This window comes from Procambarus clarkii, chromosome 64, assembly GCF_040958095.1.
Source record: "Procambarus clarkii isolate CNS0578487 chromosome 64, FALCON_Pclarkii_2.0, whole genome shotgun sequence".
Taxonomy (NCBI): Eukaryota; Metazoa; Arthropoda; class Malacostraca; order Decapoda; family Cambaridae; genus Procambarus; species Procambarus clarkii.
The window spans coordinates 7,305,705-7,333,666 of NC_091213.1; the positions used below are offsets into that span (position 1 = coordinate 7,305,705).

At 47.0% G+C, this 27,962-nt stretch overlaps 1 protein-coding gene across 2 annotated transcripts in view; it reads left to right on the forward strand.

The window, feature by feature from the left end:
• The window catches only part of LOC123768912 (dynein axonemal heavy chain 7), a 339,155-nt gene that overhangs the window by 274,739 nt on the left and 36,454 nt on the right, over nt 1–27,962 (forward strand). For both annotated transcript variants that reach the window (XM_069309142.1, XM_069309143.1), the window contains 5 exons: nt 412–552; nt 8,165–8,322; nt 14,967–15,115; nt 19,273–19,530; nt 23,816–24,028. In XM_069309142.1, coding sequence (XP_069165243.1) covers nt 412–552; nt 8,165–8,322; nt 14,967–15,115; nt 19,273–19,530; nt 23,816–24,028 — 919 coding nt within the window. The remainder of the gene's footprint in view (nt 1–411; nt 553–8,164; nt 8,323–14,966; nt 15,116–19,272; nt 19,531–23,815; nt 24,029–27,962) is intronic.

Here is a 27,962-nt window from a genome sequence, read left to right on the forward strand (position 1 = left end):
GTCCTGTATACTACATTCATCAAAATATATATATTTTGTTGCTATATGTGTTTGTACCATCAAAATTAATGTAGCAACAAAACGTTACAATTTCATCCACTGTGAGTGATGGTGTAGAGAAAACCAGATGGCAGCATTGTGACCAAGAGGCGCATGCATCATTCATGGTTGCTGTATACAAACTGAGACCTACTTGCCAACATGCAGGAGCCCACAATATTATTTTCGAGACGGTGGATATTTACTGAAGGCCCGAAACATTGAATGGGTGGCTCATTTACTGCTTGGGAGTTTTAAATCTTACTCTAGACCTTAATACAACAATCAATGGAACAACCTTGGTCGTGGTGTGCAGTTGAAGGGTTAATAATTGTTTTTGTAACAATGAAATACTAACATTACTTTTATTAGTGGCAAGAGCTCAGTATTGGAGCGTCGGCTGAAACTCTTGCAAGAATCTCTCGTCTGTCGTGTCCATTCAGCAGTGGTGTGTGGTCTAGCTGCTGCCCATAGACTGCCCTATACTTTCCTCATTGCCCTGCATGTTCTCAGGTTAGTGAAAAGTATTGCATCTAAATATTTTTAGCATTTTGGAATAAAGGCCCTCAGTAGCTCTCTTCTAAGGCTAAGGCTTGTCAATGGATCCACCCAGGACACTGATAATATGCCAGGCTCTGAGCAATTATTAACCCCAAAAGGACAAGTAACCTTGCAAATCGTCTTGTTCCTCAGTTAAAAGGGGCATAGATCTCAGTGGAGAGCACATCTCTTTCCTCTCTGAATTAAATTGTTCACTGTAACACAGAAACCCTTAAAATCACTGAAACCATCTCCAAATAATCACTTGCAACTCAAATATTACTAAGTATTGCTCTGAATGACTAAACACCCATTTACCAATCATACCAACTGCCACCAGGAGGCTGACCTTTTTTGGCACAATTGTGAGGGCCAGTGGCTTCCAGTGGCTATCATTTCTGAGACCTTTGGGTGCCCTCTGATGGTTATTATTTATTATTATACCCTCTGAATTGGTGAAACGATTATTTTCGTTTCACCACTTCAGCTCAGACAAGCCTTCTCATTTGGGGGACTAACTTAAAAAATTATTTCTAAATTTGTTGCACTTGAGGTATGTGAAAGTGACTTCTTTCTGTGGGGAGCCCCTCTGGGTCGCTGAAGCTATCAGACCGATATATGTTATATTAGTCTAGGGCATCATTCATCTGGAGTTCTGCCTACCGGGGACCATGAGCCAGAGCCTGGCCCACTCAGAGAGAGACAGGGATAAATGGCCTATGGAAATCCCCATGTGTTTGGGAGCATTTCGTGTTTGCCATCAACCAGGGTTAGGCACCGAGAAAGGTAAGCATAACAAAACAGACCCCACTTGGTAAGAAATTGCAACTGAAGACCGAACAGAGGCAGAAATCCCAAAAACCGAAAGAAACAAGCAAACGTCTTACACTGCCGCTGCACCCCTTGTCCGTGCAGCCCTCCTCCTCCATGGAAGGGGGAGGGAGGAGCCCCAGACCTCCACATCGGCTACTCACACCTCAGTTCGCAGACTGATGTGCTCTGGAGAGGTCGTCAACTCTGGCCTCAATCTTGGCAGACGTTGTACCTTCATGGTGTTTCCTGCTATTTGTGGTGCGGTGGCCAGGAGTAACTACAGTGTACTAGGGCTGCATGTGCTTAGGGCTACCTTTGCTAAGTGCCCTGTAAGTACTACCCTTGGGTTCTAGGGTTACCTTCCATAGAGCCTTTGGGATTCCACTTCCATAGGGGGTTCTTCCTGCTCGGCATTTACCCCGCCTTTGGAGCCAGCTGGGGTTTCGTGGCCTTTGTATGGCCTTGGATAGGAAGTGGTGGTGTTGCTGGTTGGGGGGTGAAAGGTACTGCGCTGCTTGCTTTCCTTTGCAGCAGCAGTGTTCCTGTTCCTTCTGGTGTTGTACCTTTGCTGAGTTTTTCTTTTCTTTTTGTTTTTTTGCCAGGAGGGGGGTCTGCCTTGATTCTTCTTCTTCTTAATAGTAGATGCAGTTTGCATGAAGGGTTTATCCTCCCGTGATGACTGCACCAGTACAGATGTTGGGAGATATGTGTATGTTGAGAATAATAAGTTTCAGAAGTGCTTGTTGCATTGTGCTGTAGATAGAGGAGCGGCAAACAGTGGTGTATGTTAGAGGGAGACTTGCCACACCGTAGGGCGGTATGTTGTGCTTATGGTGTCAGCTGATCCTTGGTTTTGCAACGAGGCATTTGTTTTCTGTCTTTAGCTGTTGATGGCGCCTGGTATAAATGTGGCACGGGTCAGATGTGACCCAATTTGTTGGTCGACTGGAGATATTTTGCCAGTGCTTTGACTATTTGGTATTTTTCCTGTAATGAGTGGTCACCGCCATCTAATATATGTTCGATGGTAAAGGGTATTTTAAGTGTGATAAAGGCGGGGACTTCTTTGAAATTTACTCTGGCATTATGATGTCGGAAGCCTTGTTTAGCTATTAGTCCACGTAGGGTATATTGATGACCCTCCTCTAGGCCCTCGTGCTTGTACACATCACAGGGGTTCAGTTAACAGCACATCCCCCTTTTTGTTAGCTTTTGGGTTTAACCAGCTAGCAGTACTGACCCTGGGGTTCCTGTAGAAGACAACTCTACAGGGACTCAGACTTGGCCCCCATATGGACTTCGGGTCATGTGAGGATCTACGATCTGGCTCCATTCGGACTGCTCTCCGGTAGTTCTTTGTCTGAACTTCGGGCATTCTCTTTGGTCCTTGGCTTTTTGGAGCTGGTCGTTTTGGATGACTCGTCTGCTGGATTCTCATTGTTTGGCTCTCCATGCGGTTCATATCCGGGCTGTGTCCAACAGCCTGTCTCGGTTCATTCCCATCTACGGAATAACGGAGGAGACGGAGGTTTTCGAGCCTGTTCCTCTTGCCAAGGCTTCTGGGTCTTATCAGCAGCCCTTTCTTGCTGCCTTTCCCATGGACACTTCCTTTTCTTCAAGGGCAGAGGACGTGAAGGACGGCTCTGCCCCGGGGCCTCTGTTGCGGGTTCCCGGGGCTGTGGGGGATGCCTGCTAGCAGTTCTGGGGTTGTTTGCCCCTGCCTCATGTTTTTTTGCTTCTGGGCTGAGTTTTTTGCCCATAGTCTGCTTGCTTCCCACTTTTGCTGGTGTGTTTTTGTATCTTTTGCGTTGGTCACAGCCCCCTGTTCTGGTGGTCATTTTCTTTCTGCTGGTTCTCCGGCGTGGCCACCAGGGCGGCACGATGGTATGTTTACATGCACCTGGGTGTGCGAGCGAGCGTCTGGGGTGAGTTTTTTTCACCTCTTTCAGGGGTTTTATTCTCCTGTTGTCGTTTCTTTGCTTTTCTGGCGTTTTCTGCCCGTCTTCTGTTTCTCTGGGAACGTTTGGGTGTTGGTTTTTACACTGGGTTTTCTGTTTTCTGTCTGTTTTGGGTCTGGGCCTTAGGGTTTGGGCTCAGTGTCCCTGTCTATGCTTGCTCCCACACCTTGTCCCTTGCTTTTTGGTCTGTTTTAACCGTTTTCCTGGGGGGTTCTGTCTGGGGGCTGTGCCTTGCCTTTCTGTGGTGTATTTCCGCCGGCAAATGTGGTGGTTTGGGCTCCCCCGGATTCGATTCTGGGATCCTTTGGGTTCCTTGGTTTCGATCCGGAGGTTTTTTCCTCTTGGGCTCCTTTGTGGGTTCAAGGGGTTTTGTTTCCTCGTGTGTGACCCGGTTCTGCCTTATGGGGTTCTGGGGTCTTCCTGGCTTGCAGGCCGATCTTTTTGGGTCTTGGCACGTGTTGTGGTCGTGCCGGGACTTTGTGTTTTGTTGTTGAGATGGGCCTTTTGATGCAGTCTTGTGCTTTCTTCGCCTGGCCGGCGTGGTGCTCTCTGCCCACTGGTCGGCGACTTGTATTTTTCTTTTCACGTGTATGTGTGTGTACACATGTACATGTACATGTGTACACGTGTGTGTGTGTGTGTGTGTTTGTGCACATGTAAGTACCTAAGTGTAATTACCTAAGTGTAGTTACAGGATGAGAGCTACGCACGTGGTGTCCCGTCTTCCCAGCACTCTTTGTCTTATAACGCTTTGAAACTACTGACAGTCTTGGCCTCCACCACCTTTTCACCTAACTTGTTCCAACCGTCTACCACTCTGTTTGTGAAAGTGAATTTTCTTATATTTCTTCGGCATCTGTGTTTAGCTAGTTTATATCTATGACCTCTTGTTCTTAAAGTTCCAGGTCTCGGGAAATCTTCCCTATCGATTTTATCAATTCCTGTTACTATTCTGTATGTAGTGATCATATCACCTCTTTTTCTTGTGTGTATATGCATGTGCATACGCCCATGTGTGTAATACACCTTGTGTGCGTGTTTTTATATACAGAAGGGGTTTTGTTCCCTTCGCTGTTGACGGGGCGCTGGGGGAGCAGCTTGCTCTGTTGACTCTTGCTTAATCCCGCAGTTAGTGGGCGTGTTTGGTTGTCTTCCGGCCTCTGGTGGAGGTGGACGGCTTCTTACCCTTTGGGGGATTCGGGGCTGGCGGGGTGGGCTTCTTTCCCTACACTTCGTCATGTCATCTTAGTGGGTGCATTGGACGTGGTCGATCCGCCCCATCCTTCTGGGGTTCCCGTCTGCTCTATGCAGAACCAGGACTGGCAGATCTGCGGTTCTTCTGAACTTGTTCAGTCTGCGCCCTAGATTCTTTGCCCTCATCGGAGGACTGTTGCCTCTGGTCTGGCTTCTGTTGGGGTCAGGTGCCTGGATGGTGGATCTGGACCTCCGGGTCACTTCTTGGCGCGTTCCTCTCCAGTTTTCCGGGACTGGCACAGTTGGTGGTGGGGCTTCAGGCTTGCCGCTTTTGTTGCCTTCCCTAGTTATAACCAGCACTTGGTGTATTTACGCATCTTTACCGGATCTTGGTGCCCTGTCTGAGTCTGCTTGAGATTCGGTGTCTGGCCTACCTCCACGACTGGCTGGTGTGGGCTCCCAGTCGGTTTGCTTGTCTGCTCGCCAGGGGTGTGGTTCTTTCCAGATCACTGGGTTCGGTTTCCTGGTGATCTGGAGGCCGTTCCATCTGTTTCCATTCCAGGTTCGGACCTGGCTGGGTCTTGTTTTGGGCTCTTGGGCCACTCCGTCTCTTTCCCTCCAGAAGTGTTGCTGCGGCTCTGGTCTTGTTTCGGCTGTTTATGAGGGGGTCCTGGGTTGCTCGGCGGTTGCTCGAGCGGTTGTGCGGGAGTCTGAACTTTGACGTGTTGTCTGCCTGCAGGGTCGGGTTTGTGTTTGGCATCTGTTTGGCTCCTTCGAAGACTCCCCTTCTACCTCTCTTGCATTCGTTGGGTTCGTCCTCCGGGGATCTTGTGTTGGTGCTGCATCACCAGCTTCCTCTTTGGGGTTTTAGGGTTCCGTGCCTTGGCACCTTCCCGAGCATTCGCTTGATGTGTTCACGGACAGGTCATCTCTCGGCTAGGACTTTGCATCCAATGCTCACCAGGTCAGCCGAGGATGGTGGGGTCTGTCCGTCCGTCGGGCTCACAGCACGGTTTGGGAGTTCGTGGCTGTCTGGTTTGCGCTTCGGAGGGTTTGCGTCACTGGTGGTTCTCTGCGGAACCACAGGGTTTCTCTTAGGTGTTTGACCTTTGGGGTTGGTCCCTTCGAGTGGCTCGTTTGCTGGATTCTCGGGATTTGGATAGCCGTGAGGCTCATGTCCAGGGTGTGTCCTGCGTCCTGGCGTACAGCCTGTCTCGGTTCATTCCTCTGTTCACGGATTGGCCAGTCATTGCCGACTCATTTCGTTGGCTCTGCCGGACTTATGGACTCCTGGCCATGGACATCTTCGCATCGGCTTGGTCTAGGCGTTGCCCATTTTATGTGGCACCCTTACCCGCCTGCGAGGCATTCACGGTGGATGCCTTTTGGCAGGACTGGTCAAGGTGGGGATACCTGTTCCCTCTCTCCTGGTCCAGCTGTTGCTTCGGGTTCTGGCTCAGTTTGAGTCCATTCCCAAGGATAGTAGTCCTCATGGTCCCTTGGTGGCCGGCCCACCTTTTATTTTCAGACGCTGCTCGATAGGTGTCCGAACCCGGGGCATTTTCCCGCGGCTCCGCCTCTTTCGGCAGGTTGGACCGGTCTTGTACGTGACTCGTTCGGTCTTCTCCTCAACTTCTCACGTCTGGTATTTTAACGCGGGTATCACCATCTATATGGTGATCAGGTGGCTTTGTTGATGGTGTCCCACCTGCGAGCTTCGTCTAGGCGACAGTATGACATTCCTGTTGTTTCTATGGACCTTTTTCTTGCTCTTCATAGGTTGTCTTCTCTTTTGCATCGGGTTGTCTTGTCCTTTCTTGGGTTTTCAGGACTACAGTTATTGGATGTTTCTTACTGTCGCCTCTTTTTGTGCAGCGCTGGCGGAGCTGCTTCGGTTTGCGTTCGGGGTGGACGTCACATCTGCCCCGTTCTGTACGCTTTCTCGTGTTTTGTTTCACCTCCGGCCTGCTCATGCATCGCCTGAGCAGTCCTGGTCCTTGATCAGGGTGCCCTCTTATCATCTTCTCAGTTTGTGGTAGCCCCTTCGGTTCAAGTTTGGTTTTCATAGGCCATATATTGTTGGCATGGGCCTCTGCGGGTCGGGTCGGGAGCTTCTGCCTCTTCCGGTGCAGGGGTTTCTGCTTTTTGGTACTGGTGATAGGTTTGTACGTTTGCAGTCTTTCTCTGTTCTTCTGGCGATGGTCGAGGCGGCTGCTTTCCGGAGGGGTCCTTGGGTTATTGATGCTTGCTTGGTTCGATCGGGGGTGCGTCCTGTGTTGTCCAGTTGCGCCTCTTTGCCATTACCTGCGTACCGTGTCTGGGGATGCGATTTGGGTTGATCCAGTTCCCCTTGTTCCCTGTTTCAGGGCTCGGGTTTCACAGGTTGTCCACAGAGTTTTTAAGTCTTCCAGCCTGCGGTCTATCCTTGCGCCCGTGCTGTTTGGACGTTTACAGCTTTCGCTGCTGTGTTGGTGACGTCTAGGGCTCATTTCTGGAGCGAGGATTTGAGGGATGCACAGGTTCCTGGCCTCCTGTTCTTAATGAGCGTGTCTGCTCCTGTGCGTTCTTGTTGCCTTGGGTCGCAGGTTGCAGCCTGTTGTCTCGGCTTCGTGGTGTGGAGTTTGTGGCGGCCGCCTCCCGGGTCAGCCCTTTCTTTTCCTTCTCTTTGGGTATGAAGCTCCACGGTTCCATAGGGTCTCCCCACAGAAAACCAGCATTGAATGTACAGAAATGAAATGCCATTTTCTGGGTGAGCCCCGGAGGCTCCCTGGCAACCCTCCCTCCTACCGGTCGGCGGTTTTTTCACGTTGCATGAAGCTTAGCTTCCAAACTGATGCTAGGCAGCCGGCGTGGTGAGGTCCGGGGCTCCCCTCCCCCCCTCTCAGGGAGGGGAGGGCTGCGCGGACGATCAGCGCGGCAGTAAAGTGTGATGTTTGCTTGTTTTTCTTGGGATTGTAGAGTTTCTACCTCTCTGTTCGGTTTTCGGTTTTAGTTTTTTACCATGTGGGGTTTGTTTTGTTATGCCTACCTTTCTGGGTGCCTAACCCCAGTCGATGGCAGATAAGGAAAACCCCAACCATAAGGGGGTTTTCCAGGGCCATTGCTCCCTAAAACCTTTCTGAAGAGGCCAGGTTCTGGCACTGGCCCCTGGTAGGTCTGAACTGCTTAGCTAATGTCCCGGTCTAATATAATATACATTAATCCGATAAGCTCCAGGAAGCCTCCGGGGCTCACCCAGAAAATGGCGTTTCATTACATTCAACGCTGGTTTTTTGGGAGTCCCGTCGACTCCCTGAAACTATCATACACTGATCAGTGCCATACTGCTATGTACCATCAGTCGTGGAGTTCTGTTGTCCTACAAGAGACCATGAGCCAGAACCTCGCCTCCCTCAGAGAGGCGCAGGGAGCAATGGCCTATGAACACTTTAAATGTAAAGTTAATCATAATTGCATCCAGAAAGATAGATGAACCAAAACAGACTACTGCATGATTAAAAACACGATTACAGCCCCAAAATTACCAAAAGAACATTCTCAACAATGAAAACAAACTACCAAAATTATCATGTGCTAGTTTTGAAATTAATGTACCAAACCTAGAATTTATGACATTTCAGAGTATCAGGTGGTGTGGATGCCAATGAAGAGGCCTGGCTCAATCATATGATGGCAAGCAGAAGCAGTGGAGCTGTGACTGCTCCGGATTGGCTTCACCCTTCCCTGGTCCCTTCCTGGCCTCATCTTCATGACCTCATGGCCCTTCCCTCCTTTCAAGGTATACTGTAGTCAAATGCAAATTAAATCCTTCTGCTTTATTTACAATTTTGTATATTTAAATAGTTTTTCCTTAATAATGCTGGACTTAATATGTACATCAATAATAAAATCTGAATAAATTTTTTATTAAAACAAGTTACTGTAGCTTTAAATGGTAGATGAGCTATAATGTTGATAAATGTACAATTTTACATTTTGGAAGCAAAAATTAGCAAGCTAATGGATGAACACCATAAAACTAATGAAAGTAAATGGAGAGAGACCTGAGAGTGATAATGGCTACTGATTGTAAGCCAAATAGGCAATGTACTGAGGCTGTACAAAAATATGCCAATAGAATATTGGTAAATCTTTTCATTTTCAGTCCAAATACATCTTCCTCACCGAGTACAAATTATTGGTTTGTCCCATTCTGCAATATTGCATGCAGCTTTGGTCACTCTTAAAGCAGCAGAGATCACACCACTTCACAGGAGGTAGTAAAGCAGATACAAAAAATGTGGACCAATAGCCCTAACATCACACACAAAAATCTTTGAAAAAGTGCTAAGTAGTAAGATCACAAATCACATGGAATCACAACATGTACATAACCCCAGACAACATGGTTCAGAACAGGGCACTCCTGCCTCTCACAATTGCTAGATCACTATGACATGGCCTTAGTAGCCATGGAAGACAAGTAAAACACTGATGTAATATATACAGACTTTGCAAAAGCTTTCAACAGATGTGACTGTGGTGTTATTGTAAGCACGATGCATTTGAAAGGAATTACTGGCAGAGAAGGGAAATGAATCTTTAACTTCCTAAAGAACAGAACCCAGAGTGTAATAGTCAACAAACTGAAATCCAGGTCATTCACTGTGAAAAGCTCAGTCCTCCAAGGACTGTACCGTGATACAAGGTACAGTATTGTGATTCCTCCAATACTTTTTCTCATCTTCTAATCAGACATAGACAAGTATACAAACTATAGTACTGTATCATTTTTGCAAATGACATTAAGATTTTCATGAGAGTAGACAGTATTGAGGACACAGCAAACCTCCAATCTGATGTTAATCAGGGCCATCAATGGGCCACAGATAATATGTTTAACTACTGTGATGCGTCACATTTATTGTGAAATTCTTCCTTTGAGCTGAAAATCAAGTTTTCACAAAAAACAAAAAACACAATTTTTGTAAAATGATAAATTCCCTTCCCTGAACATGTACGTGTAAAAAAAAATAATATTCAATTCTACTTACTTTCTACTTATGACCCAGAAGCAGTCGTGTGGGCAATTCGAGCCTCATAAGTTGTCACCAATATATTTACCATTATTTTTCTATGTATTTTCAATGCTTTATAATTAGTTTTTCTGTGAAGAGCCCCTCTGGCTCCCTGGAGCTATATCGAGCTGATACATATGTATATATTAGACCATGGCATCAGTTCAATTAAAGGAGTTCTTGCCTACCTGGGACCACGAGCCAGAACCTGGCCCCCCCCTTATAGAGGCGCGAGGAGCAATGGTTTATAGAAACCCCCGTGTGGTTGTGGTTGCTTGTTTGCCATTATACACAGCGGCTGGTTCTGTTCCTCCTGGAGACAATATGCTTTTGCGGGGTTTTTCTTTTGCTTTTTGTTTCTTTTACCTGGTGGGGGTCTACACTTGGTTATTGTTACCCTGTTATTTTGGTGGTTCCTCACTAGGCCCCTGTAATTGTTCACTTCTCAGGGATTCACCTATAGTTGTTCTCTCGATAGTTTGGGCCAACCGGTTAGCAGGACCTTGCCTGGGTTACCCTTAGCAGTAAGCCCATTGGGGCTCATTGGTCCCATGGCGGTGTCCTCTGGGTCCCATCTCGCTTCGTGCGAGTCAGAAGGTGGCTCTCTCCCCTTGTCTCTAGAGAGGTGGTGGTGGCGAGACTCGGGCAGTTTCGAGGAATGCCACACCCAGTTTGGCGACGGAGGCATTCGGGCCTGCTCCTCCAGCTGGCGCTTCGGGGTCTGACCAGTGGGCCCCCCTTTTTCCTGCTTTTCCGGTGGATTCCGCCTTTTCTTTAGAGGCAGAGGGTTTGGAGCTGATACCCTCTGCACTGGGCTTGTTGCAGGGGAAGGGGTTTTCTAACCCCGCTTCCCTGTATGAGTTTGATATGAGTTTGGCTCCACCCAAGGTTTGGTTACGGGTTCCCTTGAGTTCTTCGGTCCCTAACTTCCAGAGGTTTTCGACCTCCCGCATCCCGCCAAAGAGAGTTCAGGAGGCCATTGCAGCGTATCTCCTGCATGACTGGATTTTGCCTCGCTAATGGACCCCTCCTCATTTGAGTTGGGTTCTGTTTTTCTTATTGGGTGCATTACATTACCAGGTGCTGGAGTCATCCTGGTTGGCAGACCATCTTTTTTTTGGGGGGGGGGGGGCATGGCATATGTTCTGTCGGGCGCCTCGCACGCTTGAATGGCGGAAAATTCTACGGTGGTTGAGGTTTACCTGGAGGGGGGCGAGTTCAAGCAGCTCAATATGTGCTTATTCGCCCCATTCTTCCTAAGGATATTGGCCAGGTGCAGCTTCATGTGCCGGTTCCCATTCTTTCGGCATCCCTGGTTGCTGAAAATTTGTGCACCCGGGGACATTTGGCTTCGGTTTTGGGTTTCTTTTCCCTACTCGAGCTGTCTTTGAACTGGCTTGAGGAGGATGTGGTGTGCTTGACTCGGCGACTCAAGTGTTGGCTGCTTTGTTGATATTGTTTGCACCTATTGTGATGTGTCTATTCTGTGCTTCTCACCTTGCATGCCAGCAGGCTGTGCTTGCTCTGTCTCTAGAATCTGTGTGGGCCCCTGGCTCTTAGATATTTGTCGCCCTTTTGCCTGTTGCTGTTTGCAGACTCTGCGGTTGTGCAGTATCTGCAGGCAGCTTCGTCTAGCTGTCGCCCTATGTCTGACTTGTTGGTTCTCCGGGGTGGCCGTGGGGGTCTTTCCCGGAGGGGTCGTGCCAGGGTTTGGGGTTCCTTCGGTCGTGGTAGGCCAGTGGTGCCAGTTTCAGAGCCAGTGTCATCTGGCTGGCGCGCACTGTGCGTCGCTCGGTTTCTCGTATGGGGCGTCAGGCATTTCACGGTTCACCCTGTCGACAGAGCGGTCAGCTCACGCTGTTTGCTCATGCCTGGTCCCACAATTTGTTTCAGGTCGTTTCCTAACGACCCACTCTGAGGTGGGTTTCCTGCCTGTTTCCAGTTTTCAAACAGGACTGTGCGGATCTGAGGTTCATTCAGGACTTGCCCCATCTGAACCCCTGGGTCATTTGCCCCTCCTTTCAGTTGATCACTCTGTCCCAGGTCCGGCTTCCTTTGTAGCCAGATGCATGGATGGTGTGTGAACCTCCGGGACATGTATTGGTACGTCCTGATTCATCAAGGGGGTTCAGGGATTGGCTCAGCTTGTCATGAGGTGGCAAACTTACCACTTTTGTTGCCTTCCATTTGGCATGAATCTAGCACATTGCACTTCCACACGCCTTACCCGTGTCATGGTGTCCAGTTTGCATCTACTAGGAGTTCAGGGTTCTGGCCTACCTCGACGACTAGCTGGTTTGGGCTCCCAGCCGGTTAGCGTGTCTGCTCGCCAGGGCTTTGGTTCTTACCCAGCTCACCGGGTTCGGGTTCTTGGTGAACTGGAGGAAGTCCCATTTGGTTCTCTCTCAGGTTCGGACTTGGCCGAGTCTTGTGTGGGACTCTCAGTCTGCTTCCTTCTCTCTTCCTCTGGCTTCGTTGTTGCGGCTGCAGTCCCATCTTCAGCTGTTTGAGGTGCTCCTGGGCCTCTCGTCAGTTGCTTGAGTAGCTATGCGAAAGAATGAACTTCGCCGTGCTGGTTTACCCGCTTGGGCAGGTCTGGCTTCAGTGGCGTTCCTTCCGTTGCTCTCGCGATCGCTAGGTTCGGGCCCCGGGGGCTTTGCGTCGCTGGTTACCTCTTCGGGTATTTCAAGGTTCTGTGCCATGGCACCTACCTAAGCCTTCACTCGATGTGTTCACGGATGCCACGTCTCTCGGCTGAGGCTTTGTGACCAGTGCTCACCAGGCCGGCCAGGGTCGGTGGGGTCTGGTCTTCCATCGGGCTCACAGCAGGGCGTGGGAGTTCGCGGCGGTGTGGCATTCGCTTCAGAGGGTTCGAGTCACTTGCGGATCAACAATCCGGCTCCATTCAGACTGCTCCCCTGTGGTTCATTGTCTGAACCGCGGGGGATCGATGTAGTCCTTGGCTCTTTGGGGCTGGTCACTTCAGGTGACTCGTCTGCTGAGTTCTCGGGGTTTGGCTCTCCCAGCGGTTCATGTCCAGTGTGTGTCCAATGTACTGGCAGACAGCCTGTCCCGTTTTATTCCCCCCTGTCCACAGAACGGACGGTCAACGCCAACTCGTTCTGTTGGCTCTACCTGACATTCGGATGCCCGGATCTGGATCTCTCTGTGTCATCTTGGTTGAGGCGTCTTCCGGTATATGCAGCGGCTTTTTCTGACTGCGAGGCCATCTGGGTTGATGCCTTTCGACTGGACTGGTCAAGGTGGAGTTACCTGTACCTCTTTCCACCGGTTCGGTTCTTGCTCCAAGTCCTGGCTCGCCTAGAGACTTACCAGGGGTGGGTAGTCCTGTTGGCCCCATGGTGGCCAGCCCAGCCCTGGTTTCAGGCACTGCTTGCTCAGTGTCCAAACTCGAGGGGTCTTCCCATGGCTCCGGCTCTTTCGACAGATCAGTCCAATTCGGTAGGAGGCTAGTTTGATCTTCTCCTCTGCTCATGACGTCTGGTCTTTTTGTCGTGGGTTTATCAATACTTGTATGGTGATCAGGTGGCTTCGTTGATGGTGTCCCACCTGCGAGTTTCGTCTCGGCTGCAGTATGAAGTTTCCTGGTGGTCCTTTTGGCACTTTGTCTCTTCATAGGTTGTCTTCGATTTCTGATCGGGCTTTTTGTCCTTTCTCTCTTGGTTGTTTCAGGACCGTCATCTTATGCAGAATAATGTTGCTTTGTATTGTGTGGTGCTAGCGGAGCCACTTCTGCTTGTGTTCAGGGTGGATGTCACTTCTGCTCTGTTCCGAAAGCTTTCTCGGTCATTGTTTATGGCCTGCTCATGTGCCACCTGAGCTGTCCTGGTCTTTAGACCAATTGCTCACTTTTCTCTATTCTCCTCGGTTTGTGGTGGGGAGCTTCATGCTCTCCTCCGGTGCAGGGGTTTCTGCTCTTTCGATCCTGGGGGGTCGGTTTGTTCATTTGCAGCCATCTCCTCCATTTTTGGCGAAGAATGAAACTGCTACTTTCCGGAGGGGTCATTGGGTTGTTGATTCTTGGTTGGTTCGGCCGGGGGTGCATCATGTTTTGTGTCCGGTTGTTGATCCGTTACTTGCGTGCCATGGCCTCTGTGGCAGTGGACGCGCTTTGGGTTGACCCGGTTTCCCGTCTTCCCTGTTCCAGGACGCAGGTCTCCCCAGGTCGTCCGCAGGATTATTCGGTCTAGCCAGCCTGTGGTCTTGCCCCGTGCCCACGACGTTCGTAAGTTAGCGGCTTTGGCTGCTGTTTTTTTTGTAATATGTCCTGGACTGATATTTGGACACAGGACTTTAGGGGGCCGAACAGGGTCCTAGCCGCACCATACCTTGTTCACGTTCCTGGCCCTTCTCGGGGAGTGTTTAGCCTTGGGTCGCAGGTTACAGCCAGTTGTCTCGACTTCAAGTTGAGGAGCGAGTGGCAGCCGCCTCCCAGGTAAATCCATCTTTTCCTTTATCTTTGGTTAGGTAGCTCCAGGAAGCCAAAGCGGCTCTCCACAGAAAACCAGCGTTGAATGTAATGAAACACCATTTTCTGGGTGAGACCCGGAGGCTTCCTTGTATCCCTCTCTCCCTCTGGTCTGTGTTTTTTTTGCACTTCTGATATTCAACCTCTGAACTGAGGTTGAATAGCCGGTGCGCAAGGTCTGGGACCCCCCCTTCCCCTCTCCCGGGGAGGGGGAGTTGCGCAGACAGCGGTGCAGCAGCTGTGGTGATGTCACACTTGTTTGCTTGTTTTCGATTGAGGAGTTCTGCTTACTAGTTTGGCTTTCTGTTTGCAATTTTTTAATCAGCTGTAGTTTGGGAATTCCTACCTTTCTGGGTGCCTGACCTGGTAGATGTCAGATATAGACGGCTTCCAATTACACGTGGGGTGTCTATAGGCCATTGCTCCTCGTTGCCTCTGAGGGGGGGCCAGGTTCTGGCTCATGGTCCTCAGTAGGCCTAGAACTCCATCGATTGACTGTTGCCAGGGTCTAATATATACACATCAGCCCAATATAGCTCCAGGAAGCCTCTGAGTCTCATCCAGAAAATGGTGTGTCATTACATTCAGCTGATTTTTAGTTCCCGTGATCACAGGATCACTTCATTTTAAAAATATAAGAAGTGAAAAATGGAGGAATAATTTTTTTCTGTGCACAGGGGCATTTCATTACATTCAATACTAGTTTATTTCACTATTCAGTATGAAATGTTCCCAAATGGGAACACAATTGGTCCCCCCTGGCTTTGCTTCATCTGTCTAGTATTTGCATGATCACATCACTGGTGCTACATACATGTTTACAAGTACTGTATTAATGATCCTGCTAATATGATTCTCATTTACTTTTGTATTCAGGATTGGAAGTTAGTTTAAAACAAGAGGGAGCAACCTGGGGGAAAGTTGTCTCTAGCAATCTGCCTGAGAAATCTTTGCTACCCCGTCCATGGAATCATCTCTCGCACATACCTTGGCTCATCTTAATCTCTGCCTTAAGACAAGATAAGGTACGAGAAGGTTATATCACTGTAATGTCTAGCTATAAATTTTATTAATCAAAAGATTTGGTTCTATTATTTGTTAGTTTTGTTTTCAATGTTTATTTTCAGTTTTATTTGCCAAAGTATTGTTGCATTCATATGTCAAGTTGTGTATGGGAGAGAAAGTTTGTTTCAATGTTTTATTTTTATCAGATATTTTTCTTTAGTTTTGTCAATGTTAATTTATATTACTTCAATTTTGCAAGTATGTCGAGCATTGTATGAAAGAAAATTTGTATGTAAAGTAGTTCCTCCGCTTGTGTCTCCCCTCGCCACCCTTAGAGGGGTCCTGTATCATCTTCTTTTTCGCAATACGTGCAGTTTGCATGAAGGTAGTATATCCTCCCAATGATTGCACGAGTGGGAATGTAGAAAGATGCGTATATGACAATGCACAACACATCTACAGTCACGATGTGCCCGAGTCAAGAAGATAATGATGCCGTCAAGGTGGGCGAGGAGACAGGCAAAATAAACAAGAGGAAAGGGACGTAGGATGGGAATAATGAGAACAGAAGGCGAACACAAAGCGTCGCTTCAGTAAAGAAAGTGAGGGACGTAGGCAAGAGACGAAGGGCGTGGGGCGAAGGATGTGAAGGAGGCAAGTGCAAAGCAGACAGGAGAAAGGAAGAGGGGGGTGCAAACAGAGGAAGGAACAAGGAGTGAATGTGTAGAAGGGTAGAGGAAGTCAAGATGGGACAGGCGAGGTTAGAACAGGGCAAGGTACGTAGATGGCATCCGGAGCCTCACGACTGGGACGCTAACGCATCGGACTCCACAAAAGAGCCAGCAGGACAACAGGAGGAAGACCTAGGAATGGCGCAAGACCAAGTTGTGGGAGAACACGAAGTAGGAGGCCCATCAGGTAAGGTGGCAGGGCGCTTGGATTGCTTCCACGACGGAGGATTGCTTCCGCTTAGTACCTGGGGCAGAGATGTGCAGCAATGCAGCCTGGGGAGAAAGACTGGGAAGGCTTGGCAAAGAGTTCCAAGGGGCTTTGTCCAGCATCAATTTAAACGCACTGGAGATAGCTGAGGCAGCTGCGGGAGGATGAACGTCAGCCATAGAAGCGGAGGGAAGAAGAGACGCGTCAGCCTCAGGAGCGGGAAGGACGGACTGCAGAAAGAATTTAGTGACGAGGCGGACCAGCACCATCTTGAGTGCATCCACAACACGAGCGACAGTAGCGTCATCAAGATCAGGACTCGGTTGAATGGCGGGTGGGAGAGTAGTAGTTTCGGGCGAGAGGAACGTCGGTGACAAACTTGTCAGGCACAGGCAAAGGTGGCGGCAAGGGGAAGCGGTGGGCGACTAGGAACTGCGGAAGGATGAGGCAAAACATGACTGGAGGGCGGAGTGACGACGGGAAAAGCCTTAGTAAGTGCTGCGACGTAGGAAGGACACTGCTTGAAGGTGATGGCATGATCACCACCACAGTTGGGGCAACAGAGCTTGTCGGACTCACAGTCACGAGTGAAATGGGAACCAGAGCATTTGCCACAATGGACATCATTGGTATAGCCAAGGGAGGTATGGTGAAAACCTTTACAACAAAAGCACTGAGTAGGATGGGGGATGTACACCTCCAATTTATGGAGGAAGCCGTTAATCCAAACCCGATCAGGGGGGAGGGAGTCAAGAAAAGTAAGGAGGTCAGTACTGATATCACACAGGTCGCCATCAATCTGACGCATAAATTTCCTAACACCAAAGATCGGAATGTCAGCATCTTGCAGTTGCGACTTGATGTCGTCCGCACTAACGTCAACAACATGCCGGACCACATATTGTACCAAACGGTCACCCAGAGGCATATAACAACAGACCTTGTAACCACAGATATCAGTAACATCCGAAAGCACCAAGTCCCCAGAGGAAGCGTGGTCCACTGCAATCAAGTTCCTGCATTTATTTGGCCTGAAATCGTGGGCCTTGATCTTAACCACTTAATTGCACCAACCGAGTATTCTCGGTCAGCGGGAAACTACGCCAACCGAGAAAACTCTTTGATTTTTCATAACCCATTCTAAATGTGTACGAGGTTGGTTGTGTATGAAATGGGCTCTTAGGACCTCCAGTGAGAGGCAGCCATCTTGGAAAAAATTCCCAGAATGCCCTAGGGCTGCTGGCTGTGTTAGTACTGAATGAGCAACCATGGGTGGCGCACGCACCTCTGGCTCCCAAACACCTGTCCGACGCGGTGTTGAAAGATAATGCTCTGTCGATGAAATTCAAACCTTATTGTTTGAAGAACATAAGGGGTCATAATATTGGGGAAGTTAGGCGCAATAAGGACCAAACACAAAGGTCGGATGCAAGTGATACAGCACCTATGAGGATGATACTGCGAGCGTATCCAGTTGTAGCTCTGAGCTACAATCCTATGCAATCCTATGCATACCCTTGCAATCCTATGTTATTTATTTAGACGATACGTAGATGAATCGTTTCCTGCGTTCAGTGATGATGCATCTGATACAAATAGCATAGATGAACAGTGTTAGCGGCTTCCATGGTGGTGTTTTCCATAGATATTTTCAAAAATACCTGAATCTCTTCCTAACTGACGGACACTCTGAGGCTAGCTGAATCTCTTTCTGACTGACGGACACTCTTGAGGTATGCTAAATCTTTTCCTGTGTGGGATCATACAAAGCAATCTTTTCAAGACTACCTTACAAATTGATCTTTTCCAATAATCTTTTCAATACTACCTTATGCTTTACAAGCTTGGTTACATACAACCTACAAGTACTAAAGCCAAGGGTGTACGTGAGTGCGTTATTTGCAAGCACACAGAATGAAGAAACAGGAAGCGAAAATTTATCTGTACCTGGTGCAACGAGAGCAAAGTCGCGCTGTGTACCATGGGCTACTTCGTTGATTATTACTCACTTCCGAAGTACTGAGTGTGTAATACAGTGTGTTACTGTGTAAATAGTGTGTAAAACTGTACATATTGTAATTTTAATGAATTTTTAACAGGTAATATTGTGACAATAAACATTTATTGTGGACACATTACTGACACATGTATCACAGTTCCAGGGAACATTATGAACATTCTACTGTATACATATTGTAAAGGACACAAATATGCATCATATACGATAAAAAAAATAAATAAAACCGCATTGGAAATACATAAAACAAATAATTGAAAATATATTTGTGGCAACACCCGGTGCTTGAATGGCCCGCGCGACCGTGTCTGGGAGATTCAGCCACGGGCGACCAGCCCTGATGACGTCACAGCACACCTTGTCCACGTCCCCACAGCCAAAGTAAGTGGAATTTGGTATTTATTTTTACATAGACATGTTCAGAGAAGGGAATTTATCATTTTACGAAGAAAAAAGAATTTTTGGGGAACACTTTATTTCATGCGCACCGTGGGAATTTCACAATAAACTCCGCGCAGCACGGTGGTTAAAGAACTCTGGAAAAGCTTAATAGAAAAGACTTCGTGCCCTACTATTTCCAAAAATGCTCCAATCAGCGGGCGTATCGGCATCAAAGGCAATGATATACGTACGTAGGCCAGAAGAACTCGTGTGACTGGGAGGGAGTGGGATTGGAGACATACAGCCACAATAGTTCTCAACGCTTCAAAACAAACCCACGGGGACAGTTAAACGCTGATGCCGCCATGCCTGGCGTGTTGACGTTCGTCCTGTATTATGTCAAGAACTGAAGGGATATGCATGTTCATGTACTGTTAGGGGTATACTGCCATTGTGAAGGTGTGCACTTCAGTTTCTCATTGCAGTTGAGAAGGTACAGTTAACCTGGTGAATTGATGATTGTTCTGTACTACTGTATATGTTCACATTCCTTGTGTTTGTAAAATATATGTAATGCATGCACCATGCTACTTTGGTTGAATCCCTCGAGATGAAATAATTGTGTGGGTTGAGTCTACTGGAGCTCAGTTATGTATTTGGTAGAAGGGTCACTTATATTTTTGTATGTGTTAACCTAAATTAAATTATTTCAAATAATAAAATGTATAGAATTTTGTGTTCATCCTCCCTTCATAACTCCTCAGATACATTTTATGTATGGTGTAAATAACACAATGTAAGCTATCAATGTTTAATAACCTGGGAACTAATTTGTTCTAGATAACGTGGGCCGTGAAAATGATTATTGAAGAGGTTCTTGGGCCTCAGTTTGTCTCGCCACCACCTGCAGATATAAACAGATATCTGGAAGCACCAGTGACTGTGAAAATATCATCTCATGCCCCTGTAATTCCTCGAGCTCCAGTTCCCCTGCTGTTGGTGACTACAGCTGGAGTTGATGCCCTGGAAGAAGTTATGCTACTAGCTGGTCAAAAACCTCAAGTTACTCTCACAAATGTATCTCTTGGTCAAGGACAGGTAAAAATAATGTTTTACTTGAATATGTATAGGAACTTGGATTTTGTTCAGTAGAAACAGAGTTCTGTGCATTTTTATTTATTTATTTATTTTTTTTTTGAGATATATACAAGAGTTGTTACATTCTTGTACAGCCACTAGTACGTGTAGCGTTTCGGGCAGGTCCCTGGAATACGATCCCCTGCCGCGAAGAATCGTTTTTTCATCCAAGTACACATTTTACTGTTGCGTTAAACAGAGGCTACAGTTAAGGAATTGCGCCCAGTAAATCCTCCCCGGTCAGGATACGAACCCATGACATAGCTCTCGCGGAACGCCAGGCGAGTGTCTTACCACTACACCACGGAGACCGTAAATGTTATTGTTAAATTATAGTATTTCTGGAGGAGCCCATGTAGAGCACAAGCTTCCAATTCATATCTTTGAGTACAAACTATCGAAACCCGTCCTTACTGCTTAGAAATATAAAGGCTAACGGAGTCTACTTCATAAGGATACATATAGCATGCCTTGCGTGCACGCACACACTCTGGAGGAGGCAGGAGTCACACACACACACACACACACACACACACACACACACACACACACACACACACACACACACACACACACACACACACACACACACACACACAATAATTATACACTCCGGAGGAGGCAGGAGTTACACTGCAGCAAGCTCCTGGAATATCAAATTACCTAAGTATTGGGAACAGGTTGAGGGCTACAGTGGTGTCCCAGGTTACATAACAGATGCTATCAGACAACCTACAGACGGCTTACCGTCTGACACTGTTGAGTGCTCGCTACACTCCTCACTCTAAGCTGTTTTCAGCCCTCAAACTACCCCTAGATGATGTAGAACACCACCTACAGGCAGCTAAGTACATGGAGTCCAAGCCTGTCATAACACATTGAAAGTAACCAACCCAATCAACTCATTCCATCTCAAACAAAATTCAAAACAATCCTTTCCGACTGTGAGTACAGTGCCTGCTGCCCGCCTCTGCCTGCCTCTGTGCTACCTGACGCAAGTTTCAGCCACAACATATACCCCAGTCAATTCTCAACTAATCATGTCTCCCAAAAACAAGACTGCACAGGGAAATAAGAGCAACAAAGCTCCTAACAAGGCGTCCATCCCAAACAACACAGAACACAGACAGCCATCGTGTTTCGCCCTCTGGAAGTTCTGGGGTCCATGGCAGCGGTACTGTTCTCCCTTCTACTCCATCACTGAGCCAGGGAGCTGTGTCCTCTCAATCCTCTCCTAATGCCACGCTTACATCCCACTTCATGAAATTCAAGTGTGCTTCTGGTCTCTGACTGAATTTCCCTAACTGGGCTGAGAATCAGTGGTTCAAAAAGTTGTGCCTAGTCCTTGAGGCTCAAATTACGATCATCCAGAGCCTTCAAACTGAGAATCAAGCGAACCTCACGAACCTTCATCATCAACAACAAGAAATAACCCTTCTCCACGAGAATATTAGAAACTATAAGGCTAGCCAAGATCAACTCCAGCATGACTTGAATGATCTTCGTGAGGAAAACATGCGTCTGAAAACTGATGAAGCCATTAAAAAAACAGGAGGAAGCTCTCAACAAAATGACTGTATGTATCAGTACATTATCCACCCAACATTCCATCTCCCAGGATGAACAAGATCAGCAAAAGCTGCTCGACTCTGTTGTTGTGTTGGTCCCAGCTATTCCTGTGGAACGTGAAGGTGAAAAGTGTATTGATATAGTTCATGCTCTCATAAAAGATGAATTGCATGTCACTAAACACGTTCCATCGTGTCACTCTAAATACACTCCATCGTTCCTCTCCAGTTTTCCAGGACTGGCACAGTTGATGGTGGGGCTTCAGACTTGCCATTTTTGTTGCCTTCCCTATTTTGTAATTGGTACTTGGTGTATTTTTGCATCTTTACCGGATCTTGGTGCCCTGTCTGAGTCTGCTTGGGATTCAGTGTCTGACCTACCTAGACGACTGGCTGGTGTGGGCTCCCAGTCAGTCCGCTTGTCTTGCTCGCCAGGGTTGTGGTTCTTTCTAGATCTCAGGGTTTGGTTTCCTGGTTTCCTTGGTTTCCTGAAGGTTGATTGGGGAGTTTTGCTTGCTAGTTCGACTTTCGGTTTGCAATTTTTGACCAGCAGTAGTTTGTTTTAGAATTCCTACCTTTCTGGGTGCCTGACCTGGTAGATGGCAGACAAAGACTGCTTCCAATTACACAGGGGTGTCTTTAGGCCACTGCTCCTCGTGCCTCTGTTGAGGGGGGCCAGGTTCTGGCTCTGGTCCCCGGTAGGCTTAGAACTCCTTTGATTGACTGTTGCCACGGTCTAATATATACACATCAGCCCAGTATAGCTCCGGGGAGCCTCTGGGTCTCGCCCAGAAAATGGCGTTTCATCGCATTCATCGCTGGTTTTTTCCAGACTCTTTGAAGTGAATAGTACCAAATTCTAGTATCTAATTGTCCATTACTTTAATATATGTATGCTGGTCCACATAATTACAAAAAGTACTCTCTAAACAGGAGGAGGGGTTGTATGAGCACCCTCACTAGGAAGAAATTCAGAAACTCAATGAGGCAATACAAATTACTTCAAGGTTCACAGAAAGCAAAACACCAAAACAGCCAAACGACCCTACAAATGATTCATTAAAAATAAGTGGTTCACTCAAAATTAGTATGAACCCCTAGTGCAACGGGTGATTAGGAGAATCATTCTATGTTTTGGGACCCTCTGATTTGCCGAACATTTATGCTTTGGTTAAGTAAAAAAGCACTGCAAATCGAGGGTCCCAAAATGTGGAATGATCTTCCTAATCACATCAAAGACTATCCTTCTCTCAACCAGTTTAAAAGAGAAACTACGGTATTTGATCTAGTATTAAGTGATCCAGTTGGATTGGCTGTTTTGGTGTTTCATTTTTGTGAACTTTGCAGTTGTCTGGATTGATTCCTTTACTTCCTGGATGCTGTCTCGGTATGGTCTGACCGTAACAATCTCCAACTCTCTCTGCATCTCTGAAGAGGCTAGGTTTGGGCTCTTGTTTTAAGTAGGCCAACAAGATTTCTATGGCTGATATAACTCGGTAGTGGGAACCCATCTCGGCAAGACAGTTTCAGGGAGCCACCAAGGCTCTACCAGAAAGAGGCATTCTATTACATTCAGTGCTGATTATTTTTGTACCATTGGCAAATTTGCAAACATTGTTACTCAATCCTTCATCTCAATCATTTATATAAATGGTAAACAGTAGAAGTCCCAGGACAGAACCCTTGATGCACTACACTAGTATATCCTTTGAAATAACCATGATGACTAAACCACACATCAGGCAAGTGAAGAAATGACAACATTTCAGTCTGTCATGGACCATTATCAGGCCGTGTAAAAGTAAAAGTATAAAAAAAAAAAAAAAAGGGGGGGTCTGGGGGAGAATTACACAACTTTATAATGGTCCAGGACGGACTGAAACATTGCTGTTTCTTCACTTTCCTGATATGTGGTTTGGTCATCATATCTTAAGTCACGTTATTGTGATTCATCATCTGCATATGAATAACCGTGTTGTTATCTAGCCTAGAATAGCACCCAGAATGCCATAAGCCTCTACATTTCTCATCAGTCTCTACCTTTCAAATACATTTTTAATTCAGTGAAATATATCTTCCATGCTACTTGAGTTCCTTTCTGTTATTTAATGTGCACAGTTAGTCATGAGGTAGGTCCTATTTTTTATTCATTCAAATGCCTCTTTCATAAAATGTTTCCTGTGCATGTGATTTTCAATTTTTTCCCAGCAATATTTTCTGTCAAGTCTTTCAATAAAGTATTCACAGTGTTCACCAGGCTTTGCTGTGGTTCTACCTTTACATTGTGCACTCTTCAATACAAATTTGTTTGCTGGACAGTTCACTCTGGCATTAGTAGTTCTATGCAGTCTCACCATCTCTGCTGGCCCTCCATTGTTTTTTCTTTCTAGCTATTCTGTAACTTCATACCACATGCCATTACAACATCATTCTTAAGTTTATTTGTTTTCAATATTGTATTGCACCCTAAATTATTTATATGTTCTCATTTTGTAATTAGGAATGCCTAGGGGAAAGTTTCAAACCCAAAAATAAAAATTATAGTGTTAATATCCATTCCTGCAGATTCCTTGCACAATTAACACAATTGTGTTCCATTCACTGATACCTCCGGAACAATACTATAACTTACAATGTACACTGTAATGAAACAACCTTCATGCATTTTTTGTATTCAGTCAGGTGTTGCAGAAGCTGCTGTGAGTGTAAGTGCCTGTGAGGGTGGATGGGTGGTGCTACAGAACCTGCACCATGCTTTAGATTGGCTACCAACCCTGGCTAACATTATTACAAGACTCTACACCAACACCACAAAGAGTAATTCACGTTCTGATAATGGCACTCTCAACCCTAACTTTAGGCTAATCCTCACCACTGAGCCAACAGATGAGGTATATAATACTCAGTTCTTTTAGTTTTGCTATTGTCATTCATTTACATTAAAAAAAAAATGTGCAGTGTATTAACCATATTGTTCATGCTTATTGAGCACATACAAACTTTATGACTTCTTAAGTCTACCATGTAATTGGGAATTTCTTGGGGAGCCTCCTGGTGGCTTCTTGACACTATCCCACTGTGATTGATCCATCTAATGAGTCACATCAATTACAGGTCTTTTGTTTGGCCTACCAGGGACCAGAACCAGAACCTGCCCCTCCCCCCCCCCTCCCTCACAGGAGAGCAAATAGCAATTGACTATTCACCACCCCACTGGGAAAGTATCCAGAAAGTCAGCGAAGCTTTACAGACCACTAAAGGGTTTACAGAAAATGAAGCCTCAAAACTACCAAACAACTTTGCAAACAAATCAAACTAAACAATAGAATCACTCAAAACTGGACTGAACTTGTTAGTACCGACAGCTGGGTAAACAGTGCTTCAGATTCGTAATCCTGAGGTTCTGGGTTTGATCCCCGGTAGAGGCGGAGACAAATGGGCAAAATGTTTCTTTCACCCTGATGCCCCTGTTACCTAGCAGTAAATAGGTACCTGGGAGTTAGACATCTGCTACGAGCTGCTTCCCGGGGGAGTGTAACAAAAAGGAGGCCTGGTCGAGGACCGGGCCACGGGGAAGCTAAGCCCTGAAATCGTCTCAAGATAACTTCGAGAAGATAACCGATAGCTGCCACCAGCAGCCTGGCCCCAGCCAACAGCTGGCTCCCCTGGTCAGTTCTGATGCTGATGTGATGATCGGTAGTGCTGCAATTTTTCAGACATTGCAAGCCCCTCTGCTTCAAGCTAAGTGCCAACCATCTTTGGACTTCATTCATCCTGTGTAGGGCCATTTGCTTATTGTTCTTTGATTTTAGTATTAGCTTTACATGCGTGATTTCTTTCTGGCTTGTTGAGTGGGCTTAGCTTGCTTAGAGCTACATGTGCTCAGCGTTTTATTCCCGAGTACATGCAGGAAGACACTTAACTTCCTGCATGTGCGACTTCCTCACTGAACTTGGTCCTTGATAATGCGTTACATACACTAACAGTTACTTCTCTGGTGTGTTTGGGCGTTTGCTCCTGAGAGGCCATGCCATGGGTGGAAAGAATTCCCACTGGGGTGGAGAGCCTTGTCTTGGGCTGTCCATAAGTCTTTGACTCCTCTTTCCTGAGGATGCTATCTCCCAGGTTTGGTCGGATGTGGCCTTTTCTTTTCATCCTATCGATCAGTTGTGTTTCCGGAGTTCTGTCCCTGCTTCTCAAAGGTAGTCAGATAGGTCTGGGATCTCGCTGTTGGGCGAGGTAGGTCTTTGGGAAAGTCCGATACCAGGGTGCATTGCACTTCCTACAGAGAGTTCCTCCTCTGTTCTGCATCACAATTACCCAGTACATAATGCAGAAGGATGATTCTGCTTGTGGTTTGCATCAGCCCATTTATGGTTTGCTCCTTTGATGCTACCATTGGGGAGGGGGGGCATTTGGCTTGTTTTACCAGCTCCTGGTCACATAATATGTGGGTTTTTTGAGTTGTTTATCACCTGTTGAACAAGGGTGATAGAACAAGGTTGTCTTTGCTCCAATAATCCTGGATAACGTGTTTCTCGGAGTGCTTCTTCATCATGCTCAGTGCGAGAAACACGTACATTTCGTCAATCGCGGTGTCCTTCCATCGCATCAGGCTTGAGGCAGGTAAAATGTTTGTCTCGGTCACAAGACGGGTCATAAATTCGTTGTCAAAATACGCCAAGAAATAGTCTATTTCTGCCATATCCTCACCTGTATGTGGGAATAATGGTTTCACACCAATATCGGTACCATCAAACGTTGGTATTTGTGGAACAAATGTGGCACAATCCCCCACACAAGTACATCCGGGGGTTTGGTTTTGGCGCCAACACCATGGCCAACGCCATTACTAGCACCAAAAACGCGGCTACATCGTCTGGTGCTGGAGCTGCGTGTGGGAATGGTAGGAGATTAGGCTGATCTATGTATTGTAGGCCTACCACGAACACCCGATGTAGAGGGGCCACTATCATCATTGTCCTGTAGCTGCGAGACATGCTGCCGCCTGCCGCAACGTGTTGCTGAGGCAGCAAAACCCCCGCCTGGTAACACCCTCGCTGCTTGTATTCAGGTCATCCACACTACTTGTATCGGAGCCTATGTCACTGAAGCCCGAAAAAGATTCATCGCAAGTATTATCACTGAATAAACTTGCGTCCGGGAACACACATGGTGGTGGTGATAACGATGTTGACCCAGGGCGGCGAGGCAGGCCGGGCGAGGTGCGTGCACCGTACAAGCTCGCGACATCATCCACCTCAGTCTCTCCCTCACTCGTATCAGACCTCTGTGTAAAGTCTTTCTCTGGATCATAGTCTAAGTCATCATACAAAATGTCGCGTATTTCCTCCTCAGAGAGTCGTTTTCCATGACCGTGGGTGACCGTGGAGCGGGAGCTCGTAGACGATGTATCAGACATGGTTGCTGCTTTGAAACCGAGGCTCCCCACGGCCGCAGGGCATGCTGGGATTTTTTTCAAGATGGCGGACGCTCACTGGGGCCCTCAGGCATCCATTTTGTACCAGCGTCACTGCGCACCAGTTTTGAATAGAATGTTAAAAATATAAATACCCGGAGGCACGTTGCACAGTTCAGTGGTTAAGCAAATCTCCAATCATCACTAACCTGCCTAGAAATCCACCCTCCTGTATTTGTTTCTCAGTAAAACCTTTGAAGTCTGCCTCCTTTGCTGTCCACTGATAGTCCTGTCCTATCTGCCATCTTTGTTTTGATTTGATCTGCACTGGTTCACAGTTCCTGGCTCAATTTTTTTTTCCAAATTTGTTTATTTCTAGAGAAAACCCTTTGTGGCTCACTGTATCTACTATAATGATAGTGCTGGACTACAAGGTGCCATCAGTTGCAAAGTTCTTATTGGCCTACCAGAGACCAAGAGCTAGAAACTGGTCCTCTCATAGAGACAAAGGGAGCAGTGACATTATGAAAAATTTTATGTAAATTTATTCATGTCTGCCACCACAAAGGGAAGACTCCCATAAAGTCAACAAAACAAAAAAAAACTACTGGTTGGTTATAAACCAGACTGCAGCTTCAAAACAGCCAAAAGAACTTCCAACAATGTAAACAAGTGATCAAAATTTTTTGAAACTACTGTATTGCAAGCTAGTTTGCCCCACCTCAATCCCTAGTTTTGGGGTAAGGAGAGAGGCAGGCCAAGTTAGCTGGTTGCTCCACCACTAGTTCTTTGCTGATGTTTATATGGGCCTGATTGCCCTCTGTTTGCTCTGGCTCCAGTCATCTGTCTTCAGCTTAGTGGTGTTTCGGCTTTGAGGCTTATCCTGTGCGAGGTTGTGTATCATGAGCCAGGAGTTTCGTGTGCTTGGAGATGCATGTGCTTAGGGTTATCTTCCCTGTGTGCTCCTTAAGTTCTGCCCTTGCATTGTCAGGATTATCTTCCCTAGAGTGTTCAGGACTCACTCCCTTAGTGGGTCTCCTCACTTATGATGACCCTCATCCATCAGATAAGCTGGTTGTCTTGGACTGTCTATCTTTCCTCGGGTCGGGAGTGACTTTTGGCTGGTGGGGCACATTGAGATTTGAGCGGTCTAGCCAGCATGCCAATGTAGTCCTTCCAGCTTATATGTCTGATTGGGTCTACAATTCTCCCTGGTTTACTCCAGACCATGAGAGGATGGTCTCCACAGTCCTTATCCCTTGGTTTACGATTTCACCTTCGGCTCATGATTTTTTTCTTGAAGTTGTGTTTCTGTTAGCTTCCTGGCTGTAGGGCTGGGTAGTGGTGAAGTTTACGAACAATGGTTCTGTTCTTTTGGCCCTGTTGGGCAATTTTTTCAATTGCAG